The sequence below is a fragment of the Bombus terrestris genome, chromosome 5 (genome assembly GCF_910591885.1).
Source record: "Bombus terrestris chromosome 5, iyBomTerr1.2, whole genome shotgun sequence".
In the NCBI taxonomy this organism is placed as follows: domain Eukaryota; kingdom Metazoa; phylum Arthropoda; class Insecta; order Hymenoptera; family Apidae; genus Bombus; species Bombus terrestris.
In genome coordinates, this window is record NC_063273.1 from 5,613,564 (window position 1) to 5,636,586 (window position 23,023).

At 43.7% G+C, this 23,023-nt stretch overlaps 4 protein-coding genes and 1 long non-coding RNA gene across 16 annotated transcripts in view; 3 read left to right on the forward strand and 2 right to left on the reverse strand.

The window, feature by feature from the left end:
- The window catches only part of LOC100648629 (zinc finger protein 608), a 32,388-nt gene extending 25,640 nt beyond the window's left edge, over positions 1 to 6,748 (reverse strand). For 2 of the 9 annotated variants that reach the window (XM_048406232.1, XM_048406231.1), the window contains exon 1: positions 6,439 to 6,748. The gene's annotated coding sequence lies outside the window, so the exon portion shown is untranslated. The other 7 variants (XM_048406238.1, XM_048406235.1, XM_048406228.1 and 4 more) reach the window with 7 other exon arrangements.
- Positions 6,749 to 6,929: 181 nt separating this feature from the next.
- On the forward strand, positions 6,930 to 8,556 carry LOC100631066 (ribosomal protein S5a). 2 transcript variants are annotated; one of them, XM_012308701.3, is made up of 3 exons: positions 6,930 to 7,047; positions 7,705 to 8,077; positions 8,223 to 8,556. In XM_012308701.3, exons 2-3 carry the CDS (start codon positions 7,712 to 7,714, stop codon positions 8,505 to 8,507), a joined length of 651 nt encoding a protein of 216 aa, XP_012164091.1. In that variant the 5' UTR covers positions 6,930 to 7,047; positions 7,705 to 7,711; the 3' UTR covers positions 8,508 to 8,556. The 2 variants fall into 2 exon arrangements, with proteins under 2 accessions (XP_012164091.1, XP_012164092.1); XM_012308702.3 differs by having other exon boundaries at positions 7,004 to 7,137.
- Positions 8,557 to 8,894: 338 nt separating this feature from the next.
- LOC105665747 (NADH dehydrogenase [ubiquinone] 1 alpha subcomplex subunit 5) lies at positions 8,895 to 9,744 on the forward strand. The gene is made up of 3 exons (XM_012308700.3): positions 8,895 to 9,005; positions 9,201 to 9,362; positions 9,477 to 9,744. The coding sequence occupies exons 1-3, from the start codon at positions 8,985 to 8,987 to the stop codon at positions 9,648 to 9,650; spliced, it is 357 nt and encodes a 118-aa protein (XP_012164090.1). The 5' UTR covers positions 8,895 to 8,984; the 3' UTR covers positions 9,651 to 9,744.
- On the reverse strand, positions 9,276 to 20,102 carry LOC125385196. The gene is made up of 2 exons (XR_007224221.1): positions 19,986 to 20,102; positions 9,276 to 12,754 (listed from the first exon to the last, which is right to left on the reverse strand). It is a non-coding gene; the product is annotated as an uncharacterized LOC125385196 (long non-coding RNA).
- LOC105665746 lies at positions 10,617 to 22,962 on the forward strand. 3 transcript variants are annotated; one of them, XM_012308697.3, is made up of 11 exons: positions 10,617 to 10,750; positions 15,809 to 16,162; positions 16,245 to 17,674; positions 17,775 to 17,961; positions 18,036 to 18,194; positions 18,307 to 19,916; positions 20,031 to 20,402; positions 20,515 to 20,643; positions 21,204 to 21,845; positions 21,926 to 22,717; positions 22,802 to 22,962. In XM_012308697.3, exons 2-9 carry the CDS (start codon positions 15,887 to 15,889, stop codon positions 21,397 to 21,399), a joined length of 4,359 nt encoding a protein of 1,452 aa, XP_012164087.2. In that variant the 5' UTR covers positions 10,617 to 10,750; positions 15,809 to 15,886; the 3' UTR covers positions 21,400 to 21,845; positions 21,926 to 22,717; positions 22,802 to 22,962. The 3 variants fall into 3 exon arrangements, with proteins under 3 accessions (XP_012164087.2, XP_012164089.2, XP_048262198.1); XM_012308699.3 differs by having other exon boundaries at positions 20,034 to 20,402; XM_048406241.1 differs by lacking the exon at positions 10,617 to 10,750 and adding an exon at positions 12,748 to 12,998.
- Positions 22,963 to 23,023: the final 61 nt, after the last annotated feature.

The following is a 23,023-nucleotide window of genomic DNA, read 5'->3' on the forward strand; positions in this document are numbered from 1 at the left end:
ATCGTCGTGTTCGATCAACCAGCCATACTTGCGATGGTTAGGATATGTCTGGGCGACATTCGCTACAAACAGAATACACAAAACACAACGAACGGGATGTTAATACCAACACAGAACGAACATGCCCGTGCGCATTCGTTCGTTTGTCGTTTGCTCGCGTGCTCACCCTGCTACACACGCAAGAACAGACATAGAGATGGAGTTATCGAGAAAGATAGAAACATCAGGATGAAAAAGGGAAAGGAAGGAAAAGAACAGAGCATCCATGAGAGCGAGAATGAAAGAATATAATACGTGCATAAGTTTGCGTGCGTGTCGTACGTTTTTGTATACGTGTATATATGCGTGTGTATGCGCGCGGTCGCGCACGTTCTTGTGTTTAGTATACGTGTGCCTGTATATATACGTGTACGTGTAAAAGAGAGAAGTTGCACGCAGCACCCTGTGCGTCTTTATCTGGCAGCTATCGAGGATACGATTATCATGCGCACTCTCTCTTTCTTCGTTTCCACTCAATGCCTCCGTGTTTCTCAGTGGCTGCGTACGTGAACGTCTACCGGTCTTCAACTGCTCCGGATCGGTGCTATTCGTTTCGATCGCGCACTCTCACAAACAAACACACATACCGACCGTAGACTCGTGTATACATTGAGAGACGAAGCAGAGCTCCTTCTTCGTCGTCGTCGTTTCGTTCGGCCGACGCCGCGCGAGAAATATACACACTTTCTTTTCCAAATATCCAGTTTTTCCTCCACTTGAGCACTTTCCAATCTTATCGATAATATCCCAACATACTGTAATTGCACGTACCTCTTCTGTTTACTCGAAAAATCCCGGTTTTCTGGCCTGCGATCAGTAAAGAAAAAACGCAGACACCGCACCTCCCTTGTCAGAAAGCACTCACGGCAGACCGCAACACATGGCTACGGGCCTCCACCAAGATCGGCTATCCTCGACTCTATTCGACAAACTTCGGATAGGACCGTATCTATCGCTTCAGTTGCCCTTCTCTTCCCTTACGAACGAGGAACCAATGCTTTTTTTCATTATCTCACCATACAAATAATTTCTAACAGATTAAAAAATTTCACTTCGTTTTATACTTTACGAGCGTTATTTGCGGTAAAAGTTGTATCGATCTGCAGGATATCTTTCATGTTTATATATATAGGCTTGCTAATTTCCGATTAATATTGCATCGATAAATATTACGTTGTACCGTTTGATTTTTATCAATTCATATTGTATTTTAATATGTATATTGTCATTTTATTCATTACTAAGTACGTAATTTTCTTCTTTTTCTTAATCAAAAGTAACACGCTCTGAGTGCTTGAAACAAAAAGTTACCTTAAGAAATGTAGATAGTTTTTTCTTGTTCGAAGATGCATCGAGGGTTTTAACTGCATACAAGCAGATGTGAATATGCGGCGAGAAAAAAAAGGAAGAAAACTAAAGCAACAGAAAAGAAAAAGAAAATGAAAAATAAGGAAAGGGGCGCCTGGTCGTTGATTTCCGGTGCTGGCCAACCGTTAGAAGCAGGGCGAGGGTTCTGCACAGGCGTCCTCCGTCGTCTTCTACCGAAGGCCGTGTGGTGTCACGGTGAGCGTGGCAAAACCCGGAAAGAAGAAAAGAAGCCGAAGGAGCGTGGAGAAGTACGAAGGAACACGAAGGAGCCCGAAGGAGCTAGATACCCTCCTCCTACTCTTCCTTCTCCTCCTCCTTTACCTCCTATTCCTTCTCCTCACCATCTTCTCCTGGTTTTCCTCGTCAAAAGCAGCCCTGATTGTTAGCAGTGTACATACATATATATGTACATCGAAACAAAAATCTCTCTCTCCCTGTCTTTCTCCCTTCTTAGTACTCCTTTTATATGTAATCTCAACGTATTTTCTTACATGAGCCTTTCATACATATTACTCGATAAGAAAATTCAACTTCAGATAAGTCGAATCAAACTTGTTCGATGCAGCCATTACATTCTTCCAAAAAATGGTTTTACAAAAGATTTTATTATTATCGTAAATTTCATAGAACAATTATACTATTTTCTTTTACTTTTTTTTTAAGTGCATCTTCATTGTTGATATTTATACGATACTTTGTATAACGTATGCGATAAACCGATCGAATCAACTTGTATATGCATTGACTTTGATCCTTGACAGTTTCGTAATATATGTTCTTCAAGATCCCATCCATAGCTGGTACAGAACATTTTGTTTCTCTCCATTGCTCCATTGCTCTTCTTTCTTCCCTATTGTCTCTCCTCGTCAGAACTTCCCCACTCAGCATCGACACCACGTCACTTTACTTTTTCTGCTCCCCCCTTCTATATATCCACACACACGTGCATAGTGCATACTCAAGTTCGCTCATTCGGTTGGTTCTTCTCGAGTACCATCTCTTTCTCGTCGACGATTCTTAGTTCCCATAATGAACCGTACGACGTGGATCGTGGCTAAGAGTAAACGAACGTAGCAGTTCCATTAATGATAGCTTTAAAGGAACTTGACCTTTTCAAGCTACCAGACAAATCTACCACCAAAATTCATTTCGTAATATTATTCTTCTATGAGTAATTATGCTGTTCACGAAAACCCACCCTTACTTTATTCTTCTTTTTGCTATTCTTTCAATCTCATTATACCCATGTTTGAAACATTTCGAGTCTTAAATCATTTACGTGACAGTTACAGACATCTAATTGTAATTCGATTTGATCGATTAAAAAGGAAGAAAAAAGAAAACTACTACTTGTTCGTATTTCGATTTTATTATGCATAGTGTTATTAAAATGTCACGATATTTCCGAGCATTATTACAAATACAAAAATTTACAACATAATTTGTTCAAACTCTCAAAACGATCGATGATTCTTTCACTATATCACGGTAAATAATATATCTACGTATAATTACTTACTGAGTTTGAAGCAATAATAAAAAAGGTAAAAACGAGCTATGGGGTAAATCTTAATGCCTCTTTTTTACGATATACTGATCCTGTTCATTGCAGGTATATATATGTATATATATATCCTTGCTTACAGCATTTACAGATTAATTTTTCTCAGAAGAAACAAAGTATCAGAATAATAATAACAAATGACAATATCTTTTTAGATAAAAGTTTTCATTAAGCTTCCAAGCAATTGTATTCAATTCCTTCCTTTCCCCTTTCTCTTCCCCCTCTTTCGTATCTAACCTCTCAACAGTTAGTCCTTCGTAAAAGTGTCAATGATTGAATGCTACACAACGAAACGAAGAAATCATCGTAAATCGAACGAAATTATGTTACTTCGTAAAATAGGATTTATTCCGTTGTTACATATTTGTATTCGATAGAGAAGAGACGTTTGAAACACAGTGACATTGCTACTTTCGATAAGCGAAACCAATATCAACATCGCAAGAGTGGTCGATGATGACTTATGAAATGCACTTCTGAAAAACAATTTTTTTTTTTCGAACATCGAAGTTTGCTTGAAGTAAGGCAAATTTTCTCAGAGGATTCCCAATGTAGATCTTAGCTCGATATTTTTTTCCAGTTTTTTCTCCTTACTATTCTCGTCTTTTTCTGCAATCGATTCGCGAGAAATCTTTACGACACAAGGACAACGGTTTGAAGTAAAATAGGAAAAAAATGAAAAGAGGGGAATTAGAAAGGACGACAATGTTCACTGTCCCAAGTTTGGTATGTCCGAGCCACGAGCGAAAAGCAACGTTGTCAACGAATCGATATCCGGATGGGCGTGGCGTTGTCGATCCTCGCGGATGCTATAATGTAGAATTTCTCGATGCGATCGTTTCCATTCGAAAAATTTAGTCTCTCGTAAACTCGATTCGATTCGACTCAAATCGACGTTGCATTGATTTGGTTACACCGCGTCCGGGTTTCGTTGAACCATTACCAAAGCTACGCTTATCTTACTGTCGTACGTTTCTTTTTTTTTTTACTTTCTACAACATTAACTAGGAGCGTAGTGTCATCGCTATCTTGTTCCAACTTCAACATTCATTTAATAACCTTTTCCATCTGTCTCGTTCTCCAGTCCCTTTTCAGTATTTTCTACAATCATTAAACTATAAAAAACGTTGAATCTTGCGTTTCTCGAAATCTATTTTAGCATGATAAAAAATATCGAGATCAACTGCTTCAAATATAACGCATTCGCTAATTGAATTACGGTTAATTTTGTTAATATCCAAATTAATATGAATTATTTATCTTTACAACAAATACTTAAAATCGTGTATAAACATGATAGGACTTGAAATTGCAATTTGCTTGGTGTAGAAGAGATTCGATGCAAGTTTAGCGTGAGTGGGGCGTTGCAGAAGCAGAAGTAGAAGCAGAAGCCTGGTTGAAACGTCGGAGAGCAGATCGGACAGGACTGACAGTGGATGCGTGTGCGGAGAAGTGGATGGGAGAAAGGACGCGCGAACGAAAGGTAATAGGCAAGGGGAATGTAAAGGAAAAGGGAGCGTGGAGTATGAAGCATAGAAGAAAGAGAGGGGAGAACTAGGGGAGAAAAAGATAGGGGACAGTACTACGCGAGAAGAGTATTCGCAGCATGTGGTCTTGTCAACCCCCTCGCGCGCACGGTTCTCTTTCACTCATCTTTCTCACTCCCTCGCGTGTCCTTTGTGCTCGTATCTTCCATCTACTTCACACACCGATTTCGTAGTTTCATTGCCGTTACACCAGTTAAATTCCCCCTAGGTTCGAAGTTTAGTTTCTACCTCGTCTATCCGCTTTGTAAATACTAATTGCTCTATACAAATCACCGAAACCCACTTAACGTTTTTTCTTTCGTGTGCGAAATTATAGGTAAATATCTACCTATCCTTCCTTTCTTATTCTTCGCGTATTTTTCTGGTTTTTTTAGTTTGTTACACTTACGGCATAATTACTCTAAGTTATGGAAATTTTTACACGTCCTTACTCAATAAATCAATTGACAAATTGCTCCATAATTCTTGCTTTAGGACAAATTACCTCGTCGAATCTGCAGAGAGTAGAGACATAAACTACCTGGTTCGTCATACGACTACATAGGATGAAATGGTTGTTCATCCGTACTTGGCACATTTTGTCCTATTTGCCTTTTTCCAACATTCCATATACCCTTGTCCCCTAATAAATTTCCTTCTTCTCTGTGAAATCCATTTACAACTTTACCTTAAACCTTCTCTTCACAAATCATTTCATATAATACTAATGAATGTACACAAGTGTGCACTGTGTACGCATGCGCATACACATACACGCTTGAAAGCAAATTAAAGCTCCCTCCGCTTCCCTTCGTTGTTCTGTGTATTATATTAGTACATTTTATGGCACAAGTTTGTTGCGGTAATAAAAGATAACGGTAAACGAAAGGTTAACGTTGCCAACGAATAGATGGTCAATTCTATACATCGAGGAAATGAAGAAGAACAATTACAGAATATCTATAAAATAGTCGATACAGCAGGTAGGAAATCTGTAGCTACGTCACTGAACGACTACCCTCTAGCGGTTCGGTAAGTTGCTAGGATACACCCCATGTTCGAACCCTCCCACGATTCGGCTATCGGTGCCCTTCTACTTTTCACCGCGTTGCTTCCATTCAAAGAAAAACACCAGCTGAATTAGATGCAGATCCAAACCGAGCTAAATTCCACGTCATTCTGATTTATTGTCGATAGTCCCTCGATTTTGAATTTATCCTGTTAACTGTATATTAACAAACAAATTTACGAACTTTATGACTTTAATGAACAAATACGTTTCACTAATGACGGGAACCTTCCTTAATGACAGAACCTTTAAAGCTAGATCAAATCTTAGAACAAACAGATTTAGAAACCTAACTTCCAATACGAATTTATTCTTAAATCGTAGTGGTAAATTCAACTATTCGACGACAATCTGTTCTCATTCTTGTTTCTTTCCTTTTATTTTGCTTTACTGTAATATTGATATTGTTATTAACATGACATTGCAAATTATTCGCGATACTTATTTCCTCTACCAAACCAATTCATTTATCATTCAAGTATAAAATTGTAACTATCTTTACGAATACTTTTATTGAATTGCAATGGTCACAATATTTTTGCAATATATGAAATAATTGATATAATATTTAAATTTTCGTACTTAGCTGTTCTTACCGCTCGCCCCCTTCATTCTCGCCCGCCCTCTCACACTCTCTCTCTCTCTCTCTCTCTCTCTCTCTCTGATACATTAATTGCTTGTTTTCACAAGTACAATGTCGTATATCTTACTACCTGGGTAACTATATACTTTGTAAGAACATGGATAGGTCGCGCAATACATTTATCTGATATACATAATTCTTGGAGAAATGAGATTCATTTACTGTCGACGCGTAGTATCATGTCCAAAGATAAATTAGAGACAAATATAAAAATACAAATAACACTTACCGTTTCCTTCTAAAGACCGGAAGTTGTTCCAGATTTTTTAGTAGTGACATCTTTCGTAGTTGACGCGAACTTATCTATTCGACATGTACCGGTTTACTCGCGGTAACCGGTACTAACCCCAAACATGAAACCAAACACTTGATCGTACACTATTATCGAACTGTTTCACATCCACACATTTAAACAATTATGACAACTGAATAGAATATCACAAAAATTCACTAATAATATGTTATTTAAGTAGAATTACTCATAAATAGACGGACAAAATGGCAACTCACGAACCAATCGTCTCTGCTTGTGCGTTTACCAGTACTGCTGTAAACACTTGGTAGTCAAATTAACGACTATAATATTGAAAACTTGTCATGCTTCTTCATTACAACAAAAAATTAATCGATCAAGGAAACGATGGAAATTAATTACATATGACAGTAGTCCATATTATATCATAAATATATATAATATGGAAATTAAAGATAGTTATGTTGTATGTTGAAATTGACTAGGGTATGTGAAATCCGGCAGTCACAGGTCGAAGCGCCACTAGTGTCATGGTCTTTTCCTGTTCACGCTCACTCCAGAGAAGACGTGAACGAAATTTGCATGGTAAGGGATTCGAAGATTCGATAACTTTACCTGTTCAGTTGTGTTGAAAAAAGTGATATCATTATATTGGCAACGTACAAACGATAATCGGTGATTAAAAACGTATAATACGTTTTACTATTTACCAGTTAAATATGTTTCGATTCGTGCACGCGACCACATGGCCACATGTCTTCGTGTTATTCGTATACAAGTTTTTATATCAACAAAGTGTGGTGCTTCATAGATAACAACGAGAGGACGTTGGAAACATTTAATTTCAAAGAAATTGCGTTGAACGTCTATATCGTTTCAACTACTCCGCGCTGTTACAATTTCTGTCAAACTTTACTAGTTATACAACTAAGCAATGTTTATACATATTTCTTTCTCTTTTTTTTTGTTTTCTTTCTTTTTTTCCCTCATTTCTATCAATGTATCGCATTCATTGACATTTAACAAAAATAAACAGCGTTTGCAATATTTGAATCCGTTAAATGGAATATTTTTCAAATTTTCAATTTTTATATTCATTTTGCAGAATAATGAATATATTCTCCCTGTGATTTATCCACATAGTGCTAAAAATTGGCGATCTATGATTTTGCATTATTAATATACAATTTATATAAATAACACATATATAAGAAGTTTTTAACGATAACTTTTATTTTACAGATAAATCATGGCTGACATGGAAACATATGACGATATAGTGGTACCTACCACTACAACTTTGCCAGTGGCACTTTCTGCTGAATTGCCAGAAATTAAATTATTTGGTCGTTGGAATTGCGATGATGTACAGGTGAACGATATGTCATTACAAGATTATATCGCTGTAAAAGAGAAAAATGCAAAATATCTACCACATTCTGCTGGACGTTATGCTGCGAAACGTTTTCGGAAAGCTCAATGTCCCATAGTTGAACGCCTTACAAATTCTTTAATGATGCACGGAAGAAATAATGGCAAAAAGTTAATGGCAGTAAGAATTGTAAAACATGCCTTTGAAATAATTCACCTGTTAACGGGTGATAATCCTTTACAGGTAATGCATATATTATAGTCATTTTTTTTGTAACTAACTATGGTCATTCTATTTTATATATGTACATATATATATGAATAAGTAAAATTAGAATGAAAATACGTTTACACACGTTTATCTTTACGTTTATTACGTTTGTATGAAGGTTCTTGTGACGGCTATCATTAACTCAGGACCAAGAGAAGATTCCACGCGTATTGGTCGTGCTGGTACAGTTAGAAGACAAGCGGTGGATGTTTCTCCGCTACGACGAGTAAATCAGGCTATTTGGTTATTATGTACCGGTGCTAGGGAAGCCGCATTCCGTAATATTAAGACAATTGCCGAATGTTTGGCGGATGAACTCATCAATGCTGCCAAAGGTTCGTCTAATTCTTACGCGATTAAAAAGAAAGACGAACTTGAACGTGTTGCTAAATCTAACAGATAAACATGTTTATTTGTGAAAACATAAAATAAATGATATATCTTTAAAGTGATTCTTGTTCTATATGTTTTCCGTTCTTTTCTTTCGTATACTACACGTATAAGGATACATCATGGTAAAAAAAAGATGGAATTGTTATTCGAATAACCATTATTTGATCTTTAATTTCATAATTTTGTACGTTAACGAAATAACGAGCGAATTCTGTTGGAAGGCTAACGCAAAAGTGAACAAAATCAACAGGGAATGATTCGATTAAGATGAATGGGAGATGAACGATATTTAGAAATTGCATGATTCTTTAATTTGAACATACCAAGCATAGTTGACAATTTATTGTCGAGATGGCGATGTTGTAGCGATGCAGTGTTACCACTACAGAAAATATATCGTATTGTATAATTTAGAGGTTGAGTCAAATCGGAAGTTGATCGCGTAATTGGTTTTTATTTCAGAGAAATAGGTCGTACATGTACGATCATGTCAGGATTATTGAAAAAGGTAACGTCTCTGTGTATAACATAATATAATTAGTAACTTGCTAAAATAATTGTATAATATCTCTTTCATTCTTGAAATGATTCCGTCATTTCGTTCAAAACATAACCATACCGATAACGTAACGGTATGATTATAATAAACATTCCAAACCTTTTTTTCATGTTCTGTTCAATAACAATATCTTTTTATTCATAGTCAACAAACTTAACTGGACTCGCTGTATCTGTAAATCCTCGTGTGGAACTTCGTACATTGTATGACAGAATTTTACGGCTCGTGAGTCAGTTGCCACAAGACTATATTTACAGGAAATCTGTCGAAAGTTTGGTTAAGGAAAGGAACGATATTATATTACAGGTTATTTCTCACTTAAGGATTCTTAAATACTAGATCAGATGAAAACGATATTTGGACGATATTTTTATTTCGAATCGAATTACCGATATAATATGTACATATCTGACGTTGCAGAATGAAAGCATTCCTGTTATAGAGGAAAAGATAAACCAGGGACAAGTCGAGGAACTAATAATTCAGGCGAAGAACGAACTGAACTTGGTACAGGATATGCTTGAGCGCAAGCCATGGGAAAAATTGATGGAAAATGCTCCTCCGCATCAGTGGACTTGGCCCCCTCACAAATAATTTTAATTACCTTTCAAATATTTGTACATAGTACTAAGCGAATAGCTTATCGGTTAATGTAATAGAATCATAGATTAAATTATACTTCCACGTAGCAACGCATTGTCAACGATCGTGTTTATTGTTGATAGCAAGTACGTATTCCCTAAAGCAAATAGTTGCTAATATTGACATGCGTAAAGATACGAGGTATTGAGATAAAGGATCGCAGAAGGAAGAAAATCGGATGATATATCACGATTCAAACATTTAGCGGAAAAAGGTGGCGAAATGTTGAACAGCTACGTCTAATTGTTGGAACTTTAGAAGAAACGTCACATGACACATTCATATAGAAGGAATACGTTGAAAGGAATGCGGCAAGGATGAGATAGGTAGGGGAAGGGACAATGCTATGCGTCACATGGTTAGGTGAAAAGGATGGAGAGATAGTAGGCAGGTTGGTAGATAGATGAAAGACGAGCGATGGTAGGAGAACGGTTTTAACCAGTGTTCACAGGGGTGGGGATTCGAGGGCCGCCGTCGCCGCCGCCACCGTCGCTCAGTTCCGATTTCGCGTCGCGTTCGAGGATAAGGACCGCGCGGATCGCACTCTCTTTTGAGTCGTCTTACCATCTAAACGCACCGTGCAGTTCGACGATTTCGCTCTTTGTTTTCTTCTTCTCCTTTTCTCTTCTTTCCTCCTTTCTCTTTTTCCTCTTTTCCCATTTTTGCAACTATTTTCCCTCCTCTCCCTCATTTTGATCCTTCTCTCATCCTTACTTTATATCTTGTTCTTCCTGCTGCCATACCTACTTTCTCATTCGCTTTCTCGTCAGCCGATTTTCGTTTATCCTTAATCGTTGCCTAATGCCACGCTTAATCTCGTGGCAGACGTTCGCATACCAAAAGTACGATTATAGTCTCGCGAATTCGACATTTGAAATTTAACTAGTCGTCGGGGAAATTGCGCGTGTGCCACAGCGTACGATAACAGTCGATCTCTAGGAAGAGAGAAGTCGTATCGCACGGAAATACTCGCGACAGTGAATAATATCGTACAATTCGACTTTTACGTGTTGTTTGCTGTTTATTCCACGCTACCGCTAACTCTAATTAAGGCAAGTATATATGTACATGTAAATGTAATAACACTGAGAAAATGGTCGAGAAATGTGTATTTATCGCAATCGTAGGATCGATAAATTTTCAATTCTTATATTGACGAATAGGAGTGTATTGCTTCCAGTTTTTCGTACGATGACAGGATTTTAAAGAACAGGAGCCATGAAATTACTTCGAAATCGGTTAAAAAAATGAACGTTGTACGAATTTGCATCCTGACTGCTTAAGAATCGATGGCCTCCTTTCGAACGCAAAGACCTTTCGCGCGACGCGACGCAACAGAAATTTTAAAAGGCCGTGTATTCGAAATGGCCAAGAAACACGGTGGGAGCATCATTCAGGAGATAAATGTACACGACAGATTCTAAGATGAGGAACAATACTCGTGGAAAAAACCGTGTCCCTGTTCCCGTTCACGAATACAATGCGTGTAATTTCGTTGATTGCCACGAAACGAAAGCGGTAGAGATATTAGCATCGGTCGAACAAACAGCGAAAACAATCTCGCGAGAGATTTGTCTTTGCTGATTTCTCGAACGATTCTCGAATCGCCGATCGTGGAAAGAATCCGTACGATCGCGGTCGGTTGTTGTCGCGAAAGATGGGAGAAATACGGGAAGAATAGGCAAAATCGGAAGAAGATTAACGCGCCGTGACGTTGCCCCGTTAGATGCTTCCCGCTCGATGTGCCTTTACCGAGAGACCACTAGCTTTGTTTACTCTTTAACGATTCCTGCAACGCGACGTTTTCTCTTTCTCGTATCCGTTTTCCTCTTTTTTTTCAATCCATAAGCGCGACGGAGCTTTTGGAAAAAATCGAAACACGAGGAATCATTAAATCACGAAGCTTAAATTTTTGTTCTGCGACGCAGGTGAGAGGGATTGCAAATGCGCGTTGGTCGTTTTTCGCGCTAGCCATTCTGGCTTAAATTTCCGCTTAGGTTACAGCTTAGACGCGATTAAAACGCGTGCAAGTCGAGTCAGAATATCGATCCGCTTCGCTGGGGACGTTTCGCCGCTTGATTTTTCCTTACCGATACACTTTATCAGGGTGTCACATGCAACAACAGTTCAGGTCCGGACGTGGTACTACGTAAAGATAATGCGATACAGAGCTATCCAAGGTTAATCGACGGCGTTTTCTTGCGTGTTCTACGAACGAGAAAGCCGTGCGCTGAAACGGTTGATCGGCGCGTAGGAAAGTTTCAAAGAAGGAAATTTGGTTTGCGCGCGCCCTATATGATGTCAAGTTTGTTCGCGCAGCCGCAGCTGCATCGAATCGTAAGCAAGCGTATACTTGGCTACTTTGTGTATACGTCTATGGTAGCGCGTTAAGCGTAGTTTTCATTTGTTGCCCATTAACGAAGCTTTCGCTCGGTAGTTTCCAATTAACGAGACGGTATCTCACGAACAACGAATCTCGAGTCGTAAAGCGACGGTCGTATTACTCTCCTCGCTTCCTTGAGAAAAGCGGTTCACTTCTCGCACGGAGGACTGTCGGATCTTCCATCCTTTCTCTTCTAACACTCGTAGTTTCTTCAATGCGCGGATGATTACGGTTCGTTTCGCTTCGTTTCATTTCGCTTCCCATCCGTTTCGTTTCTTTCGATTCCGTTCGACTAGACGCACAGTTTCACACCGTCTTCTTTCCTCGATCAACATCGTTGGCAGGCTCATCGCTAATGGAGCCGTTCCTTTTTCTTCTTTCCTTTCTTCTCTTTCAACGAAGGATATATTTAAAAGAGCCGTGTCGGAATATCAAATAAAATCATTCGGATCTTGAACGCATCGCTGTTCCTTCTTTGCGCAAACACAGCTTTCACTTCTCGCTGGTTCTTGCCATTTGCCCTTCAGCGTCGAGGACGTCACAATCCTCGTTGAATTATCGCGGCTGGATATGCCATTCTTCATCAGTCAGTGGATTATGGATTATGAGTAGCATTCGTAGTAACTCTATCTTCGTTAAAGTCGATATGTAGAATCTCCTTCGCGGACGACATCTGTTGGGGAAAGAAAAGTATGGCGAAATTTGACCGACTCCGCGTACATATTTGCTTTCGAGGAATCGTGGATCCGCGCAACGCGCGCAGGAAGTTTCGCAACGAACGCTTCATCTCACGAAAGAATCGCACGTATGGGCGGGCGCGCGATTGACCTGGATTTTCGATGCTAGTTTCCCGGTAATGCGACAGCAGTCAAAGTACCGCGCGCAGCAATAACAGAGAGAATCGTGGTTCGAATGAGGTCAGTAGTCGAAAGTTGACGAGAGAATAACGATAGGTACGACGACGATTACGATGGCAATAGCGATGACAGCGCTGTGGTGATGGCCACAAGGGCAAACAGCGAGTTAAGTCGAAGCTAAGAAAGGCAAAAAGACAAAATAGACGTATATTGCTTATATATTATATACTTGTTAGTAGACTCGCGCTGCACGAGAAAGAAATGCTCGGAAAAAGTGGTGGTACGGGAGAGTGAGCGATCGAAGGGCCTCCCCGGGCGCCGAATATTCCGCGAACTCCGAACATCGAATCGGCCGCATCGTTCCCTCCATTACCGATCGCATTTATCTCTGCTTCGTGTCCGAAATGTTCCGTGCTCTCTTTCATTCTCGCATCGATACTGCCCCTTCTCTCTCTCTTCCTTCTCTCTTTTATTAACCGGAATGTAACTATACATATACTTAGCTCTCTCTTTACCGGTACACATTGCTCGACGGCTGCCACCACCAACACCGTCATATAGATAACGCACACACGTAGTTCCCTCCCTTCTCTTTTCTCCGCCTTTCGCTCAATCGCTCTGCGAACCTTGCTACGTAGCTTTCCTTCCGCATACCAAAATTCCTGGGAAACGATGCTGAGAAAATAATTCCGAACGATGCCGCTTCTTTTTTTCGCTTTTGCGGCGTTCTTTCTTTTCTGGTTTCGTTTGGCTCGTTCGTTCGATCGAATCTCCGATCCACCGAGATTTTACGCTCCTGCTAGCCAACACGCATGCGCACAGGTGCGGCGAACGGAATAGGTGCGGCACAGTGCACTTGTGCGACTCTGACTGACCCAGATGCCTCGCGAATAAAACCCATCCGTACTCGTTCTCGATATCCTGCCGTTCTCTTCTATCTTTCTCCGACTCCCGTCCTCTTCCTACCTTTTCTTGTCTCCTTCTGCCTGCAAACTTCCCACTAGGACCAAACCTCAGCCCTCCTCTCCTTTTCGTTTTAGCTCGCGCCCAGATCCAACAACCGCGAGATAATCGCTGTTTCCAAAAAGGAAGAGCTACGCGCTCGTACTCGTTGCTGCCGTTGTCGTCGTTTGTCATTTGCGTTTGATGCGTCAAACGATCCGGTCGGGCATATGCTTTGTCTAGGCGATTTTTGCGCGGGAACGCAACTCCGAACTAGAAACGTAGAACGAAAGAGCAAATGGCAAGACCCACAACGATCGGGCAGTTAAACGATAACCGGTTATGCGTTTCGTTCGCTCTCCTTCCGTGGAACTCGCCTTCGTTCCTGGATAGTGTTCGGCGCTTTTGCTTTCCCTTCTCTTTGTCCTCTATATTTCTTTCCGTCGTTCGTCGTTTTTCTGATCGATCTCGTCTTACGACGCTAACGCCAGTGCCCGATAAGCGAGCGCGAAATGACGAAAACGGATGACGAGCAACGGTCGTTGTAAGAAATTTTGCCGCGAAACGACGGAAGAGGAAGTGGCACGTACGAGCAAATACGGAAATCGTACACGGTCTATTACGGTGCCGCGTAATACATACGGCATTCGAACCGTTACGAGAGAAATCGAGGCGAAGGTCCGACGCGCAACATCGGTCTAGAGCCTGGGATCATGCAACTATTCGGCCAACGACTCACGTCCCGTGAAGCGAGCCAACGATCCACGACTAATCGCCGCTCTGTACCCGCTGTACGGTAGACTTTGCCGTGTCAGAGTCGAAACGACCGCTTCTCTCCTTTTTTCCATTTGTCCTCCCGTCGTTTTTCCCCTTTTCTTCTTGCGCTTGTTCCGTTGCATTGATTCGGCTAGGAATAGGCCACCAGTGCAACACGACATCGACATCGATTCGTGTTTTGTCCTACCGCGGCAACTGACGGCATTCTCCCGCCATTCTTCCCCTTCTCCGGACTGGTTTATCAACTTTCGGATTCCTTCCGCGGATTCTTCCGTTTACGTTCTCATCGATCGAATTTCGGTCATGAAACGCGTTCTCGACTTCGAAAGCAAAGAGAGAATGCGCAAGATGAGAACAGGCTGACAGTTATCGCTTGTCCGCTCTCACCGGATATACTGGATCGAACTTGTCCTGGAAGACTCTCTTTTTCACACGTGGACCGCGACCTCGATCCGATTTCATCTACGGCGTACTTCAATTTCTCTTTCTCTCTCTCTCTCTCTCTCTCTCTTGCTGTCTTTTTCTTCTTCACCTTCCATACATACATCGATGCAGGAACGCTCTTACCCGATTTTCCGATTACTACCTATCGGACTAATTGGGCTATTGGCGGCAATCGCTCCGGCGATAGACAAGCGACCAGCCGAAGGTCGAGGAAGCGTTACGGCAAAGATGACGACGACGAAGATGCCTCTCGGCACAGCTTTCTCCTCGCTTTTACGCAACAACGTCGGGAACGTTACTCGAAAGATCGAATACTCGTTTAGGGGAAAAGCAGTAGGCGTGTAAATTTACTCGCCGTGATCGTATTTATCGTCGCGTCTATTCGAGCGTGGCGCGATTACTTGAGACCGAGCCAGTCGATTTTTCGAAGAAGACGAGCAACGCGCACGCAGTATATCCCGCCGGCCGTCGATTTATCGAGACTCCTGCACTAATTCGAACCCGTTAGGCAAAACCGTTACCGCTGGTATCGAGCACGGTTGGTCTTCTCTTCGGTTCGCTCAGTTCGTCTCCACGAACGAGAAGCATTTCGTTGGCTCGACCAACGTTGTGCCAAGTAGAACGAAATACGAATGGAAAGCAAGAAAGGCAGGGAAGGCAGACGAGGCAGAATAAAGCGAGGATGATGAAATTACAAAGAATTTTAGGTAGCGCCGAATGCACGGACGATGGAGGATCGGTCGCGGTTCTCGTAGCTGCAGCGAGGACGCCGCAGGGTCGTCGAGATGGGCAACAATGGGAGCAGTTCTCGAGATCAGCAGGCTGCGTCCGTGTGTTCGAACGGGCTGACAGTGCCGGATGGAGCAAATCGGGGTTGGTCTCAGTCCTTCCCTCGGGAATTAACGAGACATCGGTCGCAGCCAACCGCTGCGCGCAAGGTCCTCCCCGAGCCACCGAATCAGAGGTTACGCGCCACCGACAACGGAAGTATCATACAGAACGGTGGAACGATCAGTGGTCGCAGAGCACCGACGTTCGCGTCATCTCGCGACCTCACCAAGGTGAAACTCGTCGTTAATTAGTAGAAAACGAACGCGACCTAGAAAATCATGCATCATTGCCTTGACCGTCTTTCTGTTGCAGCGTACCAACGATCCTTCGTTTCGGGAGAGAAGCGGTTCCGCATCGAACCTCGTCCAACCCTGTTCCAGAAGGATCGATCGGCACTGCTGTCGCTATCGAGCCGATTCGAGTCGGCCAGATGCGAACACCAGTGCCGGTAATCTGAAGAAGTTTGGCAGCGAGCCTGATCTTCGTTGTTCTCCGGATCTGGTCTATCCTCCGACCCCGGGCCGCTCCGATTTATCGAGCAACTCGATCGACAGGCAAGAGACAGTTCCGCCATCATCCAGCTGTTACCGCTATGGCAAGGAATCCAAAGAACGACTCGAAAGCGCATACAAACCTAGGAAAAAGTACAAAGCTCCTGCTCCGCCGGCATCTCCCGCCTCTCCTACTCTCCACGGAGACTCCTCGCGAGATGTCGACTCCCGTTTCTATCCGCACGCGCATTTCCATTCCCATCCTCATTCTCATGCTCATCAATTCGAACACCATCACCATCGTTCTCAAGTTCAACCGCCTCCACGAAGATCCCGCCTGTTTAAAACTCGCGCCGAATCGAAGAAAGCCCAAATCACCTGGCAGCTGTCACCGTCGTCCAACTGTGATCGCGAACGATCCCGACCCACGCAACGAGACACGCCCAGCCATTGGAACGGCGCCTCTCGTCCTTCTCGGACGACGCAGCATTCCGACAACGACGAGGTCGTTGCGGATGCAGTGCCTGTTAACCGGCACGATCGCGATCGCCCGAACGTCGACGAACATCGCCACCATCGTTCCAGGCTGTCCGATCACGGAAAGAACACGCTTCAAAGAAGCATCAGTAGCCCAGAGTTTCAGGCGGAGTTGATTCGAGTGGCTAAGAGAGTCCGTGACAAGTTAGATTCCAACGGAACTGCGTTCGATGAATCCACGCATGATCGTCGGGGCGACCGTTTCGACACGGAAACGGTCGGCCTTGCCGATCAACGATCGAGTCGTCGACGTAACGAGATCGAAGATGTGCGAGAGAATCGCGACGACGGTAAGGAGCGGGATCAACGCGGTCGATCCTCGGATTCAGCCAACGTTATCGAAACGGGCAATCGCGAAACAGAAGGAGGCGTCGACCGCGATGCGATCGCTAAATCGAATCGACGTCGTCGAACCTACGAAAGTCCGGCATCGAGGGATCGGCCAGCGAACGACGCGGTTGATGTTGTCAATAGTTTCAAGTCGACCGAAGGGCGACCGTGGCAACATCAGCAGCAAAATTCGGATCCCGGCAGCAGACGAGACGATGACCGTCGATCGAAGATCGTTTCGGCGAAACAACCGCCCGATCAAAAGTGGCCAGACGTCGCAATAGCCGAGAAATCCGAAGCGCGATCGCTAGGCAACGAGTACGTGGGAGAAACGGGCAACTCCGCCCCGAACGAACGATCGGAGGATCGAGAACACAATCAATCGTAAGTTGCTTTTCGCGACTCGTTTACGGTTCCAACGGTCGATGGTTTCCTCTTTCGATAACGTATGCGATAACTTACACCTGTCTTCGTTGCCTGTTAGATTTGCCTCGACGACGCCAAAGACCTTTTACTTCGGCATGAACGAGGGTTCGGCTGCAGAGTCTCGAGCCCACCAGGACCAGGATATCGAGGGAAAGTTCGAGTCCGAGGTCAAGTTTCTGCATCGCGATCAAGCAGACGGCCGACCTTCCTTCGTCACGGATACGACTGATGACATGGACGATAATGTGAGTCGTCGATCGCTCGATCTGCTCTTTTTCTTCTCGTTCGTTTCACGAACCGACCGGCGAAACATTTTCAGGAAAGAAACGTGGTGGAAAATATCTCGCTGAAGCTGCGTCCCACCTTGCCGAAGAAGCAGTTGGAAATTCCGCGATTTTCGCCATCTGCTGCGTGGAGATTGCTTTCGACATTGGAAACACCGGGCCCGAGTATGAGCACCGCCAGCGAAGAAATCCCGGTTCGTAGCCGTAACGTTTTTGTTCGTTGATCGATCGTCACCTTCCCCGTTTCGATCCGGTTCGATTCCGGTTGAAACCGCGAATGTCGTCGGGCGTTCGTTTCTCTTTTAGGTGCTGTTCGAGGAGCGAATAGAGCGGCTCTCGAGGCCACCACCACCTTTCCCGCTGTCTTTGGGACCTCGCAGTTGGCACGACAAGTCCGGGGACTCCGGGATATCCGGGGATGCCGGTGCCGGCAACGAAGACTCGTTCGACGTTAGTACGATCAACAGGATGAAAACGACCGTGACGAGGCCGACTTGGACGCCGCAACAGGATTTGGGAGAGGAGTCGAGCAGCGACGCCGGCGTCGATTCGCCGCCGCCTTTATCCACTCCGTTGAAATATCATTCTCCGCGAGCGCACGTCTTCTCCCTTTCCTTACCCAGAGACGAAGCCAGGACGACGACGTGTCTCTACGCCCCGGAAACCAAGGCCAGGGAGGCATCTGCGTTCAATTCGCTTCAGAAGCTGAAGAGATCGGTTTCGGGAGCTTTCGGTATAGGCTCTCACGAACATCAGAGAAAATGTACTCGCGACGTTCTCGACGATAACTGGTTGTTATCGACCAGCGCGCCAACCTCGTTGCAGCACAATCGCGGCCGCATCGAAGCGGCGCGGATTTCGCCCTCGATTTGGCAGCCGTTTCCGTATCGAGATCGCGTCGCTCGACGCATTCAACGGTCGCGCGATAGCGACGATGACGATAACGACGACGACGTCGATGACGAAGACGAAGACAACAACGACGGCGATAATGGCATTGATGATGATTTGACAGAAGACGTCGACGACGAACGAGACTCGCGAATCAATCAGGCGATGGACCGCGATGCTAAAGTCAAAGAAAATGATTTTCCAGTTATCCTGAAGCCTCCGTCTTTTTCGTATCTTATGCCTGGCGGTCACGTTATGTATCTACCGGAGACTAACGAAACGGAACATCGAGCGCAGCATTTAAGGAGTAGAAAAATCGGTTCTACCGATTACACGGAAACCAGCACGATCAATCGCGAGCAAAATAGCGAGGAACAAGGTGAATGTCAGGCTGAAATCGCGCCATTTCGATTAAACGCGTACAAGAATGCCGATCGAAACAGCAACATCGACGTGGACAACGACGATAACAAGGAAGACCGAGTCGAGGAGGCGCACGAGCGCGAGGAAGAGGACGAAGAGGAGGAGGAAATAGAAGAAGATGACGACAACGAGTACGAGGACGAAGACGAGGACAAGGTCGGCAACGTATCGAAACGACGATGTAAAAGATTGAAAAGTCGCATTGGCGGCAACGATTGCAGAGGTCTTAACGAGCTTTCGACTTGTTCCGAACCACGCGAGAACGTCAGTCAGCCGAAGCAAAGGAGAACGTTCTTGTCTTCTGCGAACGACGACCAAGAATCGCGGACCTCCAACTTCGACGCGATCGGAGAATCGAAACCGCAAAGGAAGAATAATTCGAGAAGCAGAAGGTTCACTTTTCAGTCGACGGTTAGACAGATAGAAAGACGTCGATTGGCCGAGAAGCTATCGAGGGAAGCCGAAGCGAAAGAACGGCAAAGAAAGGGCGAACTCGAAGCGATGCGCAAAGTGGAGGAAGAGTTTCAACGAAAACGCGCGAAAGAAAAAGCGAGTATCAGACAACAGTTGCGTCTTTTCAAAGAAATGGAAGAGAATTTCAAGTAAGTATGTACCCGACTCTGGGCTGAAAACGACGAGTCAACATGCCTTGCATACGCAACTATACATACCTATCGTGCTACAACTCGATATCTCGAGATCGTTCGTTGTTGCAGTAGCCTGCCGACCCCCGACTGGGATGGTTCGCAATTGTCTCGTGCCGATCCGGACGGCGCTCCTTCCTCCACCGCATCCTCTCCTACTTCGTTGCCAACTGGGAACTCGTCCACGATAGCACCTGGCAAACGTTCTATCGGTGACTCGGATTCGACTAAACAACTTCGTGCCGAGCGAAAAGACTATCGACCAAAGTATTACGATTGGTCACCGGATACCTGTAATCATTTAGACAATCACAGACAAACAACTGTTCATCCAAAGATAGTTTGCGACATTCCGAAAAGTTCGCACGTTTTCGTCGACGCTAACGTCCAACCTGGCAAGCCACCAATTGCGTCCAATTCTACTCCAAAGTCGGACAATTATAGGTAAGCCTGATTTGTTGAAACAATATACCTTTCTTCCTCTTTCTCTCTCTCTCTCTCTCTCTCTCCTTCCCTCTCCTTCTGTTTCATTCGAGACGTTACGTTTCTCTCGTAGGAAAGATTTCGCGCACGGCACCGTGGCAACTAAAACCTCTTTCGCGAGTAGCGACAGCGAACTGTCCCAATCGAACACGAGGCCGCATTCCAGGCAAAACAGAATCAAGAGCAAACCCCATCGACCTAGGTAGGTTCGAGCATACGGAATCTCGATTTGCTGGTGAACCGAAAGCTTAGAAAATAAAAACGCTTTCTTCGCCGTTTGCGTCCAATCGCGTTGGTATCGATCTTTTATATGGACTCTGTAGCATACGGTACTTATACGGTACCTATGCTTACGATTCTTAACGGGACGCTGTTTCGTTCGTGTTCCATTCACGATCGTTGATCGTTTCGTGGAATTTTTAAGCTGGGCATGATATAGAAATAATCCTAACGCCTCTAGTCATCTAACAACGCTTCATTAGAGCTAAGTTAATATCGTGCATGAATCCGCGACAGCAGAGTCTAGCGAATCGACGACTCGTTTCGAAGAAAGAGCGTTCGAACGATCGATCGATATACATGTATTTTTTCGAATTCTACTGTACCGCGTTAAACAACGGCCAAACGAGTCGATTCGCAACCCGAAACCAGAAAAACTCTTAACCGAAGACACGAATCGTCGAATCGCTCGAATTTTTTCGTCAAACGCCAAGAGCGAGACAGTTGGAACGAAGACAAACAGCGAACGAACGTTGAGAGCAGGTCCGGTAGTCCAGTACGAAGCGTGGCCGCAGCAACCGCATCCGAGGAAGATTTGTCGCTGCTGGTAGAATCAACGAGACATCCAAGGAATCCTACCCACGATTTTATACTAACCGGAGTGCAACCGTTTTCGAAGCGAAAAACATACAAGCCGATTTCCTTCAATCCTCGTCCACCTCCGCCCATTCCGAGCTAATCTCCCGTTTTTTAACCAACATTTTTCGTGACAATATCGAGAATATGTTGCGAAACATATCATTTTCTACGTTTACTACGATTCTATATATATTGTTATTATGTATATAACGCGGTGTATATATGTAATATATAATCGAATAAAATATTATCTTGTTTTTACAACGTGCTTTCCGATTTCGAATGTGGCGGCGGTTACAATCGAGTTTAGTCGAACTCGTCGCGCATGCGCAGAAAACTAATCGCAACTACAACCGATCGAACCATATCTCGTTCTGTCTGTTGCTCAAATCCGTTTATATTTCCTACTATGATGGATTATTCTGATGAAACAGAACGATCCAACGACGTTGACTCGTCGACGTCGAATCGTCGACATATACTCAACTGTTTGTCCAGCGTAGGATCTAAAACTATCCGTAAGTCGACACCGTCGAGCGCACTCATGTATGTACTGATTGATTTATATCATCGTATTTTCCTATTCTTTACACGCTTTCTCATATTTTTCTAATCTCTATCTAAAGACGTAGCGAATTCGAATCTTTGATATCGGATAGCAGCGACGAAGAAGAAAAAGCAACGATCGACCAGCTGGAGAAAGCAACGCGATCGAAAACCGGTAAAGACACAGCCGATCCCCCCCCTCCGGCTGACACAGCCATTTTCGAAGACACGGACGAGGCACGTCTCACTGAAATTTTTATTTTACCTTCTCTTCCTTTTTCGAAAATGTCGTATCAAACAAACCGTCTTGTCTTCCGTCTTTCGTCTTTCTTTCCTTAGATAATTTTATCGATGATTTGGAACAACAGTCATCTTGGCGCCGCTTACTATAACATCGTTACGTCCGAACTATTCATTTTGGAAGACACGATGGACGACGTTGAACGTTTCGACGTTACGAATGCTCTGTATAGGCAATGTTTGCCGCGTTACGTGATTACGAACGCTGCTGCACCCGCTGCTTTTACCAATGCTATAAAAAAGATATTGACGACGGAAGCATCGAACGAGGAAACGAATTCGTTCGATTCGCGAAGTACCGTGTGTAACGCCGTGTTGAAAGTAACCTGCAAAAAGGAGCATAACTACGAACGGTGTTCTCACAGGGTGAGATGTCTTCGACTCGACTCGGAGCCGAAGAACGTCAATAACGTGGACAGACTGACCTTTTTGAATACTATACTCAATTTTAAATGTTGCGCGATGATACACGCGTTGGGTTCGCTCTTGTTGTTCATTGACAAACACTGGAACAACATCGCGTTGGATCCATCAGGAAAACCGTCCTTCGTATCGCTTAATTACCTCAACCTGTAAGTCGAAATCACTTTCCTTCCATTCTCCCATCATCCGCAATTTTTTCCATTCTATTCGGTTTTATATTTTTGCCGGACAAGCCGAGATTTGGTCATAATGGACGAAGACACTTACAAGGCGCTGAATATCGTCCAAGCCAGGGATCACCCAAGCCTTTTTAAATTTGGCAAGACAAGTACAACGATGAAAGGAATCAGTTTATTCTCGTTACTGAATCGTTATTGCCATTCCAGACCGGGAGTTCAATTCCTGTGGTAACTTCTAGAGTATCTACTGTTAGCTGTGTATGTCCGCGGGAGACA

What these genes read in the sequence shown, in the direction of transcription:
- LOC100631066 (XM_012308701.3), top strand. Translation starts at nt 7,712, where the DNA reads ATGGCTGACATGGAAACATATGACGATATAGTGGTACCTACCACTACA. An exon ending in CGGGTGATAATCCTTTACAG is followed by an intron (nt 8,078 to 8,222) that starts GTAATGCATATA and finishes GTTTGTATGAAG; the next exon opens with GTTCTTGTGACGGCTATCAT.
- LOC105665747 (XM_012308700.3), top strand. Translation starts at nt 8,985, where the DNA reads ATGTCAGGATTATTGAAAAAG. An exon ending in TGTCAGGATTATTGAAAAAG is followed by an intron (nt 9,006 to 9,200) that starts GTAACGTCTCTG and finishes TTTTATTCATAG; the next exon opens with TCAACAAACTTAACTGGACT. An exon ending in GGAACGATATTATATTACAG is followed by an intron (nt 9,363 to 9,476) that starts GTTATTTCTCAC and finishes CTGACGTTGCAG; the next exon opens with AATGAAAGCATTCCTGTTAT.
- LOC105665746 (XM_012308697.3), top strand. Translation starts at nt 15,887, where the DNA reads ATGGGCAACAATGGGAGCAGTTCTCGAGATCAGCAGGCTGCGTCCGTG. An exon ending in CATCTCGCGACCTCACCAAG is followed by an intron (nt 16,163 to 16,244) that starts GTGAAACTCGTC and finishes TTTCTGTTGCAG; the next exon opens with CGTACCAACGATCCTTCGTT. An exon ending in CTGATGACATGGACGATAAT is followed by an intron (nt 17,962 to 18,035) that starts GTGAGTCGTCGA and finishes AAACATTTTCAG; the next exon opens with GAAAGAAACGTGGTGGAAAA.